The 16,580-nt window shown below is 34.4% G+C and overlaps 3 protein-coding genes across 3 annotated transcripts; 1 reads left to right on the top strand and 2 right to left on the bottom strand.

Moving 5' to 3' along the window:
- The first annotated feature begins 390 nt into the window (after window positions 1-390).
- LOC149743118 (uronyl 2-sulfotransferase-like) lies at window positions 391-3,246 on the top strand. Its single transcript, XM_089883203.1, has one exon. It carries the CDS (start codon window positions 886-888, stop codon window positions 1,888-1,890), a length of 1,005 nt encoding a protein of 334 aa, XP_089739329.1. The 5' UTR covers window positions 391-885; the 3' UTR covers window positions 1,891-3,246.
- Window positions 3,247-3,811: 565 nt separating this feature from the next.
- On the bottom strand, window positions 3,812-8,753 carry LOC149743117 (ankyrin repeat and MYND domain-containing protein 2-like). Its single transcript, XM_089883115.1, has 10 exons — window positions 8,338-8,753; window positions 8,149-8,213; window positions 7,561-7,699; window positions 7,129-7,227; window positions 6,677-6,834; window positions 6,248-6,351; window positions 5,870-5,986; window positions 5,442-5,574; window positions 4,853-4,984; window positions 3,812-4,293 (listed from the first exon to the last, which is right to left on the bottom strand). Exons 1-10 carry the CDS (start codon window positions 8,387-8,389, stop codon window positions 4,204-4,206), a joined length of 1,089 nt encoding a protein of 362 aa, XP_089739241.1. The 5' UTR covers window positions 8,390-8,753; the 3' UTR covers window positions 3,812-4,203.
- Window positions 8,754-8,927: 174 nt separating this feature from the next.
- On the bottom strand, window positions 8,928-16,403 carry LOC149743116 (kelch-like protein 36). Its single transcript, XM_089882560.1, has 11 exons — window positions 15,864-16,403; window positions 15,089-15,315; window positions 14,928-15,006; window positions 12,866-13,496; window positions 12,311-12,737; window positions 11,829-12,041; window positions 11,010-11,465; window positions 10,650-10,804; window positions 10,137-10,309; window positions 9,618-9,795; window positions 8,928-9,438 (listed from the first exon to the last, which is right to left on the bottom strand). Exons 1-11 carry the CDS (start codon window positions 15,976-15,978, stop codon window positions 9,315-9,317), a joined length of 2,778 nt encoding a protein of 925 aa, XP_089738686.1. The 5' UTR covers window positions 15,979-16,403; the 3' UTR covers window positions 8,928-9,314.
- Window positions 16,404-16,580: the final 177 nt, after the last annotated feature.

The raw sequence follows: 16,580 nt of genomic DNA, 5'->3' as shown, positions 1-16,580 counted from the left end.
TTTTTACTTGTACGCTACGATAACATGCTGCTTTTCCGCATACTCTTTTGCAGAGTCCGACTCTGCTCTTTTGGAATTGAAATTGCTTGGGGATAATATGTTTGTATGTATGGTATAATATATAAAATCTATGTACTATCTAAACTGGTGATTTGGTACGTGTATAAACAAAACTGTCGACAGAGGTAAATGAAAAAAAAATAATGTTTTAAAAGTCTGAAAACTTGGTTCCACTACTATGTACCGAAAATGGTCGCTGGAACTGCTCACTTTGTCTACTAGGTACTATAACCACTTTGTTCAATTCTGATTATTTGTGACGTGAAAATAAACAGTAAGTGAGCCGCGGGCATTTTTTTCGTTTTCCTGTACCGTCATAGTCGGTGGTTCTTGTTTGTATTTTCCAAGCGGTTCTGGTTGAGTTGTATCGGTCAGTTTACAGAAGCAGCACTTATCGGTTAACGACAGATAAAGACTTCGCTTCGGCGATCAGGCAAGATTGACAGCTGTTAATTTAACGTAAATATAAAGTTAGTTGGCCTAAGCTATTAGCTATATACGCCGATAGATCTAACGTGAATAAATTCGCATAGTTTATATGACATTTAGAATTCCGCTAGGTAAATTTTATTCTGATCATTTAACTGTTTAAATTATTCGTATAATGTGACCGTGGCTCTTTTAATTGTTACGCAAACATATACATTAATACGTGCACTTTATGTCAACTCCATTAGGGACCAGCACACGCATGTAGGATGGTCCTATAATGAATCACCGTGTGTATTTCTCTGTAAAGGAAACCATTACCAAAGTTTGTTTGTTGTCTAGTAACCAAGCTGTCTATCCATTTTACCCCACTAGGTCTTGAGACTTTAGTTGAAGATGAATACTCAAATGCGTAATGTATTTTTTGCTGTCATGATAACTTCATCTCTGATGATATGTGCTGCATTTTATGGATACAGATCGAGCCCTGTTTACATGTCTCGGAATTATCCAAGACCTGACGAAACGGGCCACCAGATGGGAGCAGAGGGTTATGAGCACCGTGGGAGATTACAAGGAACAGAGGAAGACAATCGCCACTTTTCACGATTGGTTTACAACCGCGTTGGTAAATGTGGCAGTCGATCTATGCACAACATCATATCTGAGCTTTCCAAAATAAACCATTTCAACTTCTTCCCATCAAATATCTCCAACGTCACAAGACCTAATATTATGCACTTAAAAACAGAAGTGGAGTTGATTCAAAGTTTGAAGCGGCCGATGTTATATTCTCGTCATATTCATTACATAAATTTTCAGAAGTTTGGGCAAAGTCCGCCCTTGTATATTAACATGATACGAGACCCAATCGAAAGGTTTCAGTCCCAGTATTATTTCAAAAGATACGGAGACGTAAGAAGTGCCCATGGCCGCAAAGTAAAGCCGTGGAAAAGGGGGGAATTGGAAATGAGCATCAGCGAGTGTGTGTTAAGCAACCACTATGAATGCAGTACTTCAAAACTGTGGTACATTGTACCTTATTTCTGTGGGCAGGATTTGATGTGCAAACATCCCACTCCTGAAAGTTTAAATCGTGCAAAGAGACATTTAATAGAAAACTACTTGGCTGTTGGCTTATTGGAGGATTTCGAAAGCTCATTGCTCGTTTTTGAAAAACTTTTACCACATCATTTTAAGGGAGCTATTCAGGTGTGGAAAGATTTACAAAGTGCTCCAAACATTAATACGTCCACTCTCGGTAAAGAGAAAATTTCACCCGAGGCATATGTTGAGTTGAAAAAACGAATGGTGCTGGAGTATGATTTTTATAACTTTACGAAAGCCTTATTTAACAACTTGAAACTACAGCTAAACATAAAAACAAAATTTATGGTTTAACGGTACAATTCAATTGCTTTTTATACTTTTGTAAAACTAGTTCAAGCTTCATATAGTAACATTATCTTAGTGTTACCGTATTTAATATCTCAGTATTACAAAACTGCAGTTAAAGACATGACACCACAATGCTAACTGTGTCACATTTATTTGATTAATTCTGACTTCCTTAGTTGCCATCCATAACACTTACAATCAAAGCTCACAAGACTATCTGGTGCTGTTTACTGTTTAGTATTTTCTTTTCACTACCTGCATATACACAGGGACGTATCCAGGAATTTATAGGGGGGATTCGCATAAATTGTAACATGCTCAATAAAAAGATACCCTGTAACGAAAATAATAAGAATACCTAACACGTAAGATTGGTTTTAAACTACAATAATGACTTCTTTATTTTTAAAAAGGAGGGGTTCTATTTAAAAAATAAACTATTTTTAAAATAATATTCAATGAAGGGGGTTAGGCATTGGACCCCGTGACCCCCCTCCCCTCCCTTGTATACGCCCCTGCATATACAAAATTTTGTAAAATTTCTCATTTATATTAAATGAATTTTTTACTGCAACTTATCTGGTGCTGTTTACTGTTTATTAGTGTTTTCACTACCTTCATATACACACACAATTTTGTAAAATTTCTCATTTATATTAAATGAATTTTTTACTGCGACTTTAAGTTGCGCAACACTGTTTTGTACTCACACTAACAAAGCAACCGTATAACTCAAGTAGAGCTTTCTACTTTCTATTATTCTTTGAAGCAGTTGATCTTCTTCTTTAATATTGTTGAATAAATTACCACCATCTTATTTTTCATACGGGTTATGTTAAAATATTTGACCACTTTGTTTTTCACAAACTGTGCTGAAGCAGGCCAGTATAAATAACTAGCACAGCAATGTCACGGTACTTTTAATTTAAAACTTGCTTTTTACACTATAATACATTCATATCTTGCACTATTACAAAAAAAATGTTTTTCATTTACCTTGTTATAAAATGTCTTTATTTTAAATGCTGACTGTCATATCTGAATTCTATGTAACATTATAGCACATGGCACAATAATTATTTGAACCACAACTTAACATTCCAATGTTTAAAGTTTCTACTGTTTAACAATGATTGCATTCTGCTGGGATTTCTGTAAATCAATTTCAACTAATAATAATAATCGCGTTGGCTTACTTTTTCTGATCAGTTTTAACTATTTTTGGTTTGTTTGTATGTTTATCTGCCTTCTTTTGAACTGTTGCTGCTGTTTCTGCACACTAGTTTCACTCCCGTACCTCTGTAATGTCAGTATTCAAAATTGCGCACCTGGTTTTGTAAATAAATTCAAATAACAGAGCTTGGCAATTTAAAAAGTCAAAAGTGTTGAGACAATTTTGGTAGTATTGTAATAATGGACCAGCTTTGTGGCATAAATCTAAGGTGCCATTGCTTGCCTTGCAATACAATTGTATCCATATAGATAAAACATTAAAAGAAGTTTTGTGAAAAAATAAGTTGACAGAGATATGTGTCATATTAACATTAAGCAATGGCCAATGTTAGACGAAGTTAAATTACCTCAACCGTATAGATAGCACATGACATCATGTACAGCAGACAACCATGCATGTAATGTTTAGGCAATTCTCATTTGTTTAGATTCCTATTGATTGTATCCCAAGAAAAGCCTCACAAATGTCTTGAGGGCATTACCAGAAACTTAATGTTCACAGCATTATAATTCTGTAACTTTCTGGTCAAATTATTAAGGTTTATAAAACTGGTATGCGGCTTTATAAATCAATTACTAACAACACTAAAATTATACAAATAAAAACATGCTATATGTTGTGGCAGCCAGACCAGGTATTGGCTCTTGTCATGTAATGGTAACGTTTATAAAGAAAAACAACCCATAACTACAGTGAGACTAATCTTTATCATTCAAAACAAACCAAACTGTTGATTAAAATACAACATAATTTTATATCGGGAATTTGAAAAGCAATACATGGCAGTGGAAAGCAGGCGTTTAAACATTTCATGATTTAGTTAATTGTTGAATGATAATTTAAACACTAAACATTATTTCCAAAAAAACTAACCGAAAATTAAATAAATATGATTACTTTATTAAACCTAGATATAAACAAGCTGGAAAAGAGTTTACAAAATTAACAATTTGCACCAAAAGAAACCAACATCCATTTTAACACACGTATGTGTTTAATGAACCTTGTGAAAAAGTGGGGATATTTCTGTATTATAAGTTGCAAGTATTCTTTAAAATAGAGTCTTATCTCTGCCAAAATGTTTATGATATTTCATACTGTTTTGACTTTCCACAAAATTTCTTATGAACAAACCAGTGGAATTTCTGACATCTTTTGCTGCAGTAGAGGGCCTGTGAAAATGAACTTTTTAATATTTATGTATTCCATGCCCAAGGTGTACTGCTACATGTACAAGTATTTTACTTGTATATATTATTGAGTTGGCAGATTAAAAGTTAAATTTTAAAGCTCTGCTGTGCTGAGTAATAAACAACTGAAACAATGTTGCTAATATCTGTATTGTAAGTTCATAAACCCTTTACCATAAAAGTATAAATGACCATATGAGTGAATGATTGAATATACCTTGTTTTATCTTGTGTGGTGGAAAAACGACAGTTGTTATTACACGAATGTTTTGTTTCATACACCCCTTGTCGTTTACAAGTTACAACGAATTTAAGTTTGTGGTGATTTTTTTCTGTGTGGCTGATAACTTAGACAGCCCATTAGTGACCACAGGGTTGGAGCAATTGCCATTAGGAATCTATGTAGCACCGATAAGCCTTGAATCTGTAACCTATGGGTTACCACTATGCAATGACGCCACCCAAATAAACTGTGTTGTCACGTGTTTGGGATGTGTAAAAGTGTAGTGTAACAAAAAGGTAACACAAGCATCATATTTACCTCTTTGCATACACTGCATCTTAATTTCGATGAAGCATCACCACAAGCATCACAAACATCCGATCTCAAAGATGCAGCGTGTGCTCCAATGAACATGTTTACTAAACATGAAATGGCAGTGGGTTCTGCACCCTGTATGTTAAACAGCATTACTATATTTTGCGCACATTTGACTTAAGAATTTTGTTATTTCTAACTACTTAGAGTGCCATATTAGTTTTCAGTACTTAAAAATAATGTGGTGAAATCTCAGTTAATGAGTTTGGACATATGAATAAGTATTTTAATAACAATATACAAAAAATAATTTTGTCGCTGTTTCTTATCTAACTTAATTAATGCCTTTAACAGGTAAGATGAAATTGAATAAAAAGGGAATGTTTAAAAATGCAAAAATAGTATGGTGATATGACACCATGTATATTAATATTGGTGTGGTGCTAGGGCAATGCCTATGCACCACACCAATATTAAAATAAAAAACCATATCACCATAGTATTTTTGCATTTTTAACATTTCCATACCAGGATTCCAGAGTTAGCTCCTAGCCGCAAATGTATTAATAAGCTTTGTTGTTAGAAATCTTACCATTTTAACTGGGGATATAGTTTTCACAAAGTACTGAAGCAATGGGAGCTCAGGGTAACGGAAATCTTGCAATGATTTACGAATTAATTTTTCAACTGCGATGTTAAATCCTGCATCATTTGTAACTAGAACCCTGAAAAGTAACCAAATTATTATATTTTGAGGAAACACCAGTAATATAATACATATCATAATTAAAAACATACAGTTTTTAGATTACAGATAGAAAACAACATGAGTAAGAATAATCAGAAAAATACACTGAAAATAACACCAATTAAAACTGGTACACAAGAATTCAAGAAAAAAAAAGGTACACAAGTGCTCAAGTTAAAACATAGTTATTACTGGTTAGTCATTCAACCAATTGACTTTATAAGGACAATGGTAATGTTAAGATATTTTTCGAAAATCATTTAGCAACTTACTGCTTCACGAGGTTGTCAAGTTTTTTGTCGGGGTGGGATTTCATGAAATTGATCACCATTTCAAGGACAGTGGACAAGTAATGCGTCTTTAATGCGAGAATTTCATCGTAATCTGTTCTGTAGAGTGAAAAGTATAAAATGTATGTTCCAAAAATGTATGTTCATTGAAACATACTTAATTTAATTCATTAATACAACATTACAATCTAAAAAAATCAATCTGAAATATGTAGAAATTACTTATTACTTATTTTTCACACTATACATACTTTTATATTCAAAATTTTACACAAATACAGCACATACAAATACATTATACACTTTTTCTGCAAGTTACAAATACCAGAAAGTAAATAATGCATAACAAGATATACCAACCTAGATCTTACACTCTTGCTGCACAAATCAGATAAAACAGATTCCATTTTCTTCAGAACTTCTACTTTATTGATTATTTCACAATCCATGATGGAAGTTATTATCTGTAATATTTAATACACATTCTTTTTCTCCCTTAAATAAACCTATCATATTTTTTACCATAGTTTTTATATAAATATTGTATATGAAAATGAACCAACATAGTTTGAAAAAATTATATATATATATATATATATTATGTTTACAGTCTATTACATCTACAACATTAAATTTAGACTGATAATACTTTCTGTTGTGCTTAAACAAAAACATGTTGTGCAGTACCAACTTGGGCAGCATGAGCATTGATATATTTATGCATAAAATAACATAAGGCAGTTAAAAAAATATATGTATAGTGTATACATATATGATTTCTATGGCTACCTTCACTGGGTGTGGGTTTGACATCATCACAATTTTTTGTAAAGGAACAGCGGCCTCCAGTGGTAAGCGAGGGGGGTTGACCCCTTGACCCTTCATGTAAGGTCCCAGTTTATCAAGAGATAAATAATTTTTGATTAAACTCGAAATTTCATGTTGACCTTTAAGAGCAAAATAGTATGTTTTGAGAAAATAAATATGTATATAATATATATTATATAATATATACATGCACCCTATATCATATATACTTAATTGTCCTTGTCTTATTCAGCCATGTATAAACATCAATCAATTAATATTCTGTACAAAGTTTTAAAACTTAGTAAACTTTGAACAGCTTGAAGACGTAACTGGTTGATCACCGTGCATAATTTAAATGGCAGAACCTTATAAACCTAAACAACCTATCAATTACACCCGACCATACATGCATAAATGTAATAAAAGCCCACCAACAAATGCAGATAACTCAGAAGCGCGTTTTCCGATGGAGTTTTGATGATCAGCATTTGCCCCATTATCAAGCAGAAGTTCAACAACATCTTGTTTGCCTGTGAATTAGCAAACTTATTAATTGCACGTAGGTCGTCTTATATAAGTGTAATCTTATACATCACATGTCAAAAATAAAATTTAAAATAGACTTGACAATGAGATACTAATTGATATGCTTTCAAATTAGGCTTGAGTGCTTGAACTCAAATAAAATAGGCTAGACAACATGTTAACCAATCACTTAGTCTAATACCAATCAATATATATTTCTGATTCTTAAATTTTTAATTTTTAACCACTTACCAGTGAGCAATGTATAAAACACCACTATGCTACACTTAATTACAAAATCAGAACTAAACAAAACACACTAAGTCACAACACAATACCAGATAAGGCAGCCATCATCAGGGCAGTATAATCATTTTCATGATGAGTTGCGTTCACATTTGCTTTTTTCTTCAGAAGAAATTGACAAATTCCATAATTTCCTTTGTATGCTGCTTGCATCAGTGGTGTCATACCATTCTAATAATTAATAACAAAGTATATCATAGTGGATCATACAATACCAAGCAAGGTAGCCAGATTGGAAAGTTTGCTTTTTTGCAAAAGAGCCTATCTTGTCAACATTTTTTTTAAGATTTTCAGCCGAAAATATTTTTTGCGAATTGTGCAGATTTTTTCGATAAATTACTAAGGTTAATTACAGCAGTAATAATTATAAATGACCCGTGTTCCAACTTTCTTTCGAATTAATTTTTTTTTATTATTTTAAAAAAATCCCCAAATTTTTGTGCAGGATAAATTCTCAGCACAGAAAATTATTCTAACCTGATATGTTAGTAAATTTAAAATAGCTTTATTAATAAATACTTATTTAACACAAAACTGACTAACCAAGATACCAGAAACAAGCTAAAAAGTTTTAATATTTTTAATTATTTTTAAATTTAATATTACAATAAAACACCAACTTCGTCATAAACATCTGGTTTAGCTTCATCCTTTTCGAACAATTTCACAACTTCGTCCAAGTTACCTGAATAAACATGCAACTTTAATTTAAATAACAAACTTGAATTAATTTTACAGTCCCATCAGTTTCAAGTAGTCAACAAGAAATTAAATGTGCCAAAACATCTTATTACACAATGCAAAATTACCTGTTTCGACGGACGCAAAAAGCGATTTTGTAAAATCTTTTTCCTCATTCATTTTATGCCGCTTTAATTAGTAATAGTAAGCCTAAAAAGATATATAAAACCCTAAAACTGGTAATCTACGATAGAAATTCTTATGCTTTATTATGTAATACAAAAGTCATGCTTAATTTGAGGGTAATCCCCTAACTACAGAAGGTTTTATTTTATAAAATTCGAGGTACGCACGCAGTCATATTAGTATTCAGTAATCTGAACTTGACTGGCTGGAGCGCTAGGCAACAGACCTTCTACTTTACAGTCTTTACCCGATATTTCAATGAGCGGGAATAGACTGTGGACATTTCTTTTGGTGATGCAAACACATTAACACGATTCAGACGTTTTTCCCCGTAGTTCCTAAATGATAATGCTAAAGGAGACAGTCACCTAAAATCTAACGGAGAGCATTACAAAATCCCAACGCACCAATTCACACAGTGTAGAACGAATATATACCGCTATTATTGATCCGTTCAAACATAGCAGGTGGCGCTAACACATACGGGTTAAAGCTAGATTAACACAAATACAAATGACAATCACATCAAATGTTAAGAGCATGAAGTTTTATTTTGTTCTGGCATACAGTATCGCCACAAACCATTGTCAAAGACACTTGAGACATTTCTTGTCTCATACTTCCAACACAAATAATTGTTCTGTACACAGAATAAACTTAAGGCATAAAATAGCAGTTAAATAGGTATAAAGATATATTAATCAAAGTATTCCATGTACATAGTGTTTGTTTTAACATAAATTACAATATATAATGCTAACTTTTGCATTCTATTAAACACCTGTCGGCAAGATAGATATATGAACAACACTGTAAAGGATTCTATTAACAATTGTACAGTTAATGTTTTTAACGGGTACATAATGCCAACATTTACATTTTAAATCATTGGCTGAATCCTAGCAAAGATCGTTCAGGTTCAATGAAACTTTCGTTTCCAATAATTCTTGGGAAATCTGACAGTGCATGATGATGCAGAACCAAGAGGTATTGGCAATGTTTCTGAGCTTTCAACAAAATTTCCATTAACTGCGTCATAATATCTGAAAAGTAATGTCATTTATTAACACTAGGTGACAAAATCCTTTATTTATTAGAAAATATTTAACAATTAATGAGAAAGAAATTTAAAAAACAAATATATCAATTAGCGTAAACACCATCTCCAAAATGTTTTAAATAAAAGTGAACATTTCTGTTCATAGCATTACACAAATTTTACCTGACATCTCCTATTGCATTACTTTCTGCTTTCCAGCCACCCAACATATAGATGGTGTCATTTAGAACTGCAACACCTGGAAGATATAGCTTCTTAACTGAGCATGACATCTCTGTGTTGATAAGACTCCAATTTGTCCCATCATAATATTCCATTGAGAAGTTAATACCATCTCCACCTGAAAAGGTCAATCAATGAAAAAAACATCACCCACAAAATCAAATACTTAGTAACTCTTAAGCTGGCACGAGGTGTATGAAACAGAACACCTGTGTTTAACGACTGTCGTTTTCCGTTCGCGTGAGAATCTCAATCAATGCATTAAAACTATGAACGTATAGTTTTCGGTAAAATAAAAAGAAAGTTAGAATAATAGTTAGAAAAGTCAATGCAGAGTTGACATCAGTTTTGTACAAAACTGTCAAATAGAATAAAAACTTTACATACATCATAAAGTAATGAAAAAAGTTACCCATACACTATGAAAGTTTTATGAAGAAATTAAATAAGCCCCCTCACCAATTACGAAAGCTTTGTCATTGGCCACAGCCATAACATGCGAGTCGCGACCAACATTCATTGGTTTGCGTTTCTTCCATTCATTTACATCAGGATTGTATGACAAAACACTGTCAAGTTTCTCACACCCACCAGTTACTAATACTTCTCCTTTGTAAACACATCCTGCATGTCTGGACATAAAACAGTTGGTTACTTTACAAATTAAAAATGTTTTTTTGTTCGCAAATTTTATGTGTTTTTTTGGAATGACATTAATTAATAGCATAGATAGTAAATAAACATAAATGAGTTGTTTCTCTGCTAAGTGTAACGACTATGCTTATTTTCCCCCAACTAAATGTAAATATGTTTTTAACTGTAAACGCTTTTTAACAACTGTTGTTTTGTCCCTATATCCTGTCTTTTTGTTTAAAACATTTGTAAACATTCGTTACCCTAATCATAAAACCAAAAGATGAAAAGGTACTGTTATCATTATTATAGTATATCAAGTGAAAAAATGATTGTTACCTGTATCTTGTTGAAGGAAGGGCAGCAGCCAACTCCCATGTTTTTCTACTTCTGTCCAATCTCTCCACACTGGAGGTGTAACCGTTTGGGGTCAAGCCTCCAACGGCATACAGAAAGCCTGACACAACATGAAGAGAGAAACAAGCTCTTTTAATCTGCAATTAAAGTAAAAGTTTTTAAAAAAATTAAAAAAAAACTTGGTGGGAAACTAATCTGAAATTGTACATGATTGATCTCTCAACTTATATATTGTTGTGTTAAAGATTGCTAGTTTCAAATGTTTACCAGATGATGTACATTTAGTAATATGGTTTAAATACTTTATACTAAAACGGACGAATAAAATACAATGCAACTTACTTTTAAATGAGGCATGTCTTCCCACATACCACTTGCCAAATCAAAGCAATGAACGTTGTTAACAATACATGAGTATGAATCAAATCCTCCCACCACAAAAACATATTGATCACATGCCACAGCGCAGTGTAATGCTCTTGTTTCTGGCAATGTTGTGAGCTCATGGAATCGGTCGTGTGTTGCATCATAGACAGTGACATGCTGGTTATAAGCAACTGCTGTGTAGCCCCGTTCTTCACTTGTAATGTCAGACACAGGGCTACTTCCACCCAGTGTAATGATGTATTCATTTCCTCTCATGCACACTGGTTCGTCAAAAGCATGAAATGGTTTCTGGCTGATGACACGGGTCACCAACCCACACAAGGCATCACTTTCCATGACAAGCAAATCACTGATCACATGATCAATTAATTTCTGCTGATTCATCAGAGGAAATCGGACGACTGACATGACCTTAGAATTAATAAAAATGTTTTAAATCATTTTTTTTCGCTCTTTACAATAATCACAGTACAACAGATAGCATCTCTGCTTTTGCACATGTATTGTTTAACCCAAACCCGATTTTCATGATTGGGTCTCAGCCTTAATTTACTGCTTGTAACTATAAGTTTCAGAGTAAATTAAATTGGACACTACACTTAAGTAAACTAAGTTTGGGACCCAATTAGGGGACCCATTTTTACATAGTGGGTAAGAATGCACATTATATTAACTACGTTAATAGCTGTTAGCAGTAGGGATTTTCTTTTTGTAACAAACCACCCAAAAAATAAATAAGAATGTAGCGATACGTTGTCTAACTACATATATCACCTCATCAACATGTGTCTTCCTATTTTCCTCATCATGAGATATCCATCTTCGTATTGCGTTAAACACAGACATTTCTCCCTCACATAGTGGTGCATCAAGGTGGAGGTCATTCGAGGTCATGACCTCAATTAACCCTCCCACTGATAGCAAGAGAAAATCTGTTGATCTAGAAACTTGAGAGAAATGCTCCGCTATACAACTCATTGCTGTTTCCTAGGAATATAAATGTTCGTTTCTGATTCTGAACAAACCAAACAAACTAGAAGGCATTATTGTCAACATGAAAAAAATATAAATTATCTATTCTTGTGTGGAGGCACAACGGCAGTAATTGCAACACAAGTGTTCTGTTTCACAAACCTCATTCTTGCTACATGTTTGTACACATGTTCACACCTTGATTGTTTTTATAGCAAAATCAACAGTCAAGAGTGTCATAAAATCAAGATAATACAACTTTGATTTTGATAATGAATACTCACTTTTAGCTTGTTACATTTGTAATCAATGGCAATGCTTCTATGCTGGACACAGTTGTGAGCGTTGGTTGTCGTTTCCAAATACTCAGCACATCCTTCAATAATCTCAGAGAGCTGCATTCTATCGCTTCCTTGCATGAGTTTGGATACATTGTGGTTGTTTACTCCAACTTTTCCGGTGTATATGAAAGACACGAGAGCTTCCAGAACACCCTCTTTTACTTCTGTAACTTCAAACTCACACTCTGCGTCGCCACCTAGCGAGAGGATTGGTTCAAAGAAGTTGCTTCCGCTGGATAAAACGAGGGAGTGACAATCCAGTCGGATTTTCTTTGATGGTGACGTCACGATGACGTCTACGAACTTTTTATGATGGCGTAGGTCGTTGAAGTGTTTCATCATCTTACTGGGTAAGCTTGGGTCAGAATATCTGAGTATAAAAGATGAAGCTATGTTAAAGGCACCCTAACCACTGAGTCGCATAAATGCAACCTCGTTTTTACAAATGACTGCATAGTTCAAAACATAAACAAATAATAACTGATAATAACAACTTACCGATATCGAAATTGAGCAGCCGTATCGTCTTTCTCTTTATTACTTTCGAACTTCACGGTCTCGGTTCTCAAAACTTTGTCAAATTCATCACAAGCAGTTACGATGTCACTCAACTCGCATTCCAAAGCAAGAATACGCAACGCACTAACGTTACGCTTGGTGATGTCAATATGTGACGTATATAGAAAGTTTACTATGACGTCAAACGGATCCGTCATTGATTCCGGAACAGCAACTTCTTCCTCTTTTTCCTTTACCTCCTCTTCTTCGGTCTTTTCCTTTTTTTCATCAACTGATTCCGGGGTCTCCATGGTTGTTACAAGTTCCGCGCATAATGGAGCCGGAATGACGTCATCGCTTGATGACGTAGCTGGGGCGGATTCCTCTGTAACAACTTCAGTACTTTCCTTCTCCTGTGTTGTAGCAATCTCTTCGTCTTCCTTTGTTTCTCCGTCACTTGATTGAAGATGCGACACCAAACCTACGTCATCAGTCTGTGTTTCGTCATTTTGCGAGTCCTCTGACGTCACTTCCGTTTGAGTTTCTTCTTTTGCAATTTCGGCGTTTGCGGTCGAATCATCCACGACAACGTCATTATCTGTGGCCGTCGTGTCGGCTTCTGGTTCTGCCACTGTGGATAAAGTACTATATGGTAAGATCGGAAACCGTCGTTAGCACTGAAAACCCATATGTTTGGATCGTATTTCCGATAGTTTGGCACAGCGCTTCTTTAGACTAATGAGGATGCAGTTATATATATAATTCTGTAAAGGTACTTTGTGTACTTCTAAATGGCACAACAAAAGAAAATGAAATCATGTTCCATATTACCCCATCCTACTATAAATTTATTGTGCCAATATCTAATGTATTTAGGTCTTACATTTTGACGAGTCTGTGCAACGTGAATGCTACACTATACTACGACATACTACGACATTTGACACTATAACGAAATATATGAAATGATCGGTATTAATCAAAATTAATACCCGTGTTCAACTAAGCCAGTTAGAATGGGAAAAAAACGTTAGTTCGCGTTATTTTAGTAACATTGTATATGTTGCTTTTGTACGAAACTAGGACGCACATTAACGGCTAACTACGACACAAGTAAAAGCTAAACTACGACGCGCGTAAAAACTAAACTACGACGCGCGTAAAAACTAAACTACGACGTAGGTAAAGATCGATTGTAGAACGCGCATCGCTTCGCTCTAACAAACGATTTATATATCGGTGTATTAACGGCGCTTTTTTACCGATTATCGGTCCACCTTCAGTTATGAAAATTTGGTAAATATTTATATTTAATTGATATATACTTATTTTTAGTGTTTTCTTTTATATTTATCATTCCTAATATTAGTATTATCACTTATATGTTTTTTTAGGAACCGCTGATAATGCCGCAACTTAAACCTCCCTGTTTTGGATATAAGATGCTGGATGGAGTTTTTAATCAGGCGTTTCTTTGCGTTGATGGGAAACATTGAAACGCTTTGGTTTCAATGGTTTTACGACAAGTTAATCACACTAATTGCATTTTCTTTCCTTTCCTTTTTCTGTTCTTTTCGCTTTAAATGTAAATAAATAATGACGTGTTATTTGAAAGCGTGTTATTTTAACAGGTGTGTTCTTAAAAACTGGCGTGTTGTTTAAAAACAGAAGCGTGTAGTTTTGAGGCGTGTTGTTTTAAACTGGCGTGTTGTTACAAAACGGCGTGTTGTTTACGGGCGTGTTGTTTTGAAGCTTGAAAAACACGCCATACCAACAACACTCCTCTGCCGTGTTGCGTGTTGTATACGCGGACAAAACCGGCGTGTTCTAACAACACACTTGAATTTCAAGTGTATAGCGACTAATCAGTATAGTCACGGGACAACGCTTTTTGTCAGCAGAAAAAAAACTACACCGAATAAAATTCCCTCAAAGACACTGTGGTTAGGGGTAACCGATTTAATATGGGGTAAAAAACAGTAAAAAATGTGATTTCCCAGGAACTGTGTTATTTAATGGCCCGTAATTGGTGTACTGCATATCAAGTCTAAATGTTACCAACCTTTCTCGTCATTTGTGTCAGCCATGAACGAACCGTTGTCAATTTCCACAGCGATAGTTTCGCCAGTCGTCGCTGCCAACTATAAAATTGGGTGTTGATTACCAAAACAATATTTTACCCGAAAAATTGTGATTTCTAATTTATAAATAAACTATTCTTACGTCAAGTAGTTTCTGATTGAAGGAGAGAACTATTTTATGGGCAGCTTTTTCTCCATTGTCCCCAAATGTGACGTCACAATGCAATTTTTCTTCTCTTAGTTCGTTCAGTTTCGCCATAATTTTTAAGGCATTTTCTTCTTCGTTTTCGATATAATGAGTGTGACGTGCAGGAAGGGCAGACGTCCAGTTTCCCATGTTTGGAATATGAGGAATGAACTTACGAATTCCTGAAAAGAATAACATAATTACTTAACTCAAAAACAAGCCGTGTTCAGGTGACTTTTTGTTTTGCGGTCTATTTTAAACTTTGTATTTAGCCGATAATGCTTCGATGGTATAGTACTGCAGACTAAGATGGATACTGATCGAACATATTATAGAATGGGGGAGATGAAAGACCTTTAGCACATAATATCTAAATACCCTAATCTTGTTTTAAACAATTAACAACGGTCTATGGGAGTTGTGAGGACACGGTATAATTCTGTGAATGTTTTTTGTATACCACTAAATGAGACAAGAAAATAGAATGAAAGGGTGTCCCATCTTCCCCCTCCCCTACAATTTCATATTTCTTATCATGTTTTAAATATTAACAATTTTGTCCCTAACTACTTTGTACTTTATTCTCGCTGTTCTGTCGTTGTTTTAACTAAAATTATCAGATAAACTATTCTTTTACGTTTTACACCAACGATAAAGCTGCGTTTTTTTTCAATATTTCATATTAAGCTCATTACTATCACAAAGTCTAAGCATGAGAACTTAAAGGAACCTTTGGTTTTCTTCTTTTTTCTTTGATTGGAATCCTCTGGTTCGTTTTCCTGGCGCTTCCAAACGTGGGTTGGCAACTTTAACGACTTTAGACTACTCAAAACACCTTTTGACATTGTACCTTATTCGAGTAAATGGTAAAAGGGGATTAAAATAACAACACACCATCTAAAATCGTTGCATTCTAAATCGTACCTCACAAATTACGTCGTAAAGACTAAAACCTTGCAAATTGTTATTCTTGAAAAGCAGCGTTAAAAAGTGCACCAAAAACTACGGAAGATTTCATCAATCTGATATAACACAACAAACACTGCTTAGCCACAAAAACATCCGGAGTAAAACTTGCTCATGTAATCTACCTTGATGCTTATATTGCCCTGGGAAGAAGCTACGCTAAATCCAATCACGTTTTTCCAATTATTCTAGCCTTTCTCGTCCGCTGAGCTACGTGTTATGACCAGAACTATACCTTGTTAATTCCACTAATTTAATACCACGATCGAAAGTATATTACGGGCGATTGTACCGCGTCGTTCGTGTTCTTTTAGCCAATACCGAACCGGTTCAACAAGCAGCATTATGTCGTCACTGTAGACGTGCTCCAACCAGCGAATTTGTGCCCGGGGCGTAGAAACGCGGTGTTCTAGAACGTGTTTATCTTTAATCTAACGAACAAAATTGTAGGTTTATGAAGAAAAAGTCTTCAGGCATATTC

This window comes from Ciona robusta, chromosome 1 (genome assembly GCF_009617815.1).
Source record: "Ciona robusta chromosome 1, ASM961781v2".
Taxonomy (NCBI): domain Eukaryota; kingdom Metazoa; phylum Chordata; class Ascidiacea; order Phlebobranchia; family Cionidae; genus Ciona; species Ciona robusta.
The sequence above is the reverse complement of the archived record's forward strand: the minus strand, read 5'-3'. Positions and strand labels throughout refer to the sequence as shown.

What these genes read in the sequence shown, in the direction of transcription:
- LOC149743118 (XM_089883203.1), top strand. Translation starts at nt 886, where the DNA reads ATGAATACTCAAATGCGTAATGTATTTTTTGCTGTCATGATAACTTCA.
- LOC149743117 (XM_089883115.1), bottom strand. Translation starts at nt 8,389, where the DNA reads ATGAATGAGGAAAAAGATTTTACAAAATCGCTTTTTGCGTCCGTCGAA. An exon ending in CTATATCCCCAGTTAAAATG is followed by an intron (nt 4,985 to 5,441) that starts GTAAGATTTCTA and finishes TTTAACATACAG; the next exon opens with GGTGCAGAACCCACTGCCAT. An exon ending in GATGCAGTGTATGCAAAGAG is followed by an intron (nt 4,294 to 4,852) that starts GTAAATATGATG and finishes TCATTTTCACAG; the next exon opens with GCCCTCTACTGCAGCAAAAG.
- LOC149743116 (XM_089882560.1), bottom strand. Translation starts at nt 15,978, where the DNA reads ATGTCAAAAGGTGTTTTGAGTAGTCTAAAGTCGTTAAAGTTGCCAACC. An exon ending in ACAAATGTAACAAGCTAAAA is followed by an intron (nt 12,042 to 12,310) that starts GTGAGTATTCAT and finishes TTATATTCCTAG; the next exon opens with GAAACAGCAATGAGTTGTAT. An exon ending in AAGACATGCCTCATTTAAAA is followed by an intron (nt 10,805 to 11,009) that starts GTAAGTTGCATT and finishes CTTTAATTGCAG; the next exon opens with ATTAAAAGAGCTTGTTTCTC.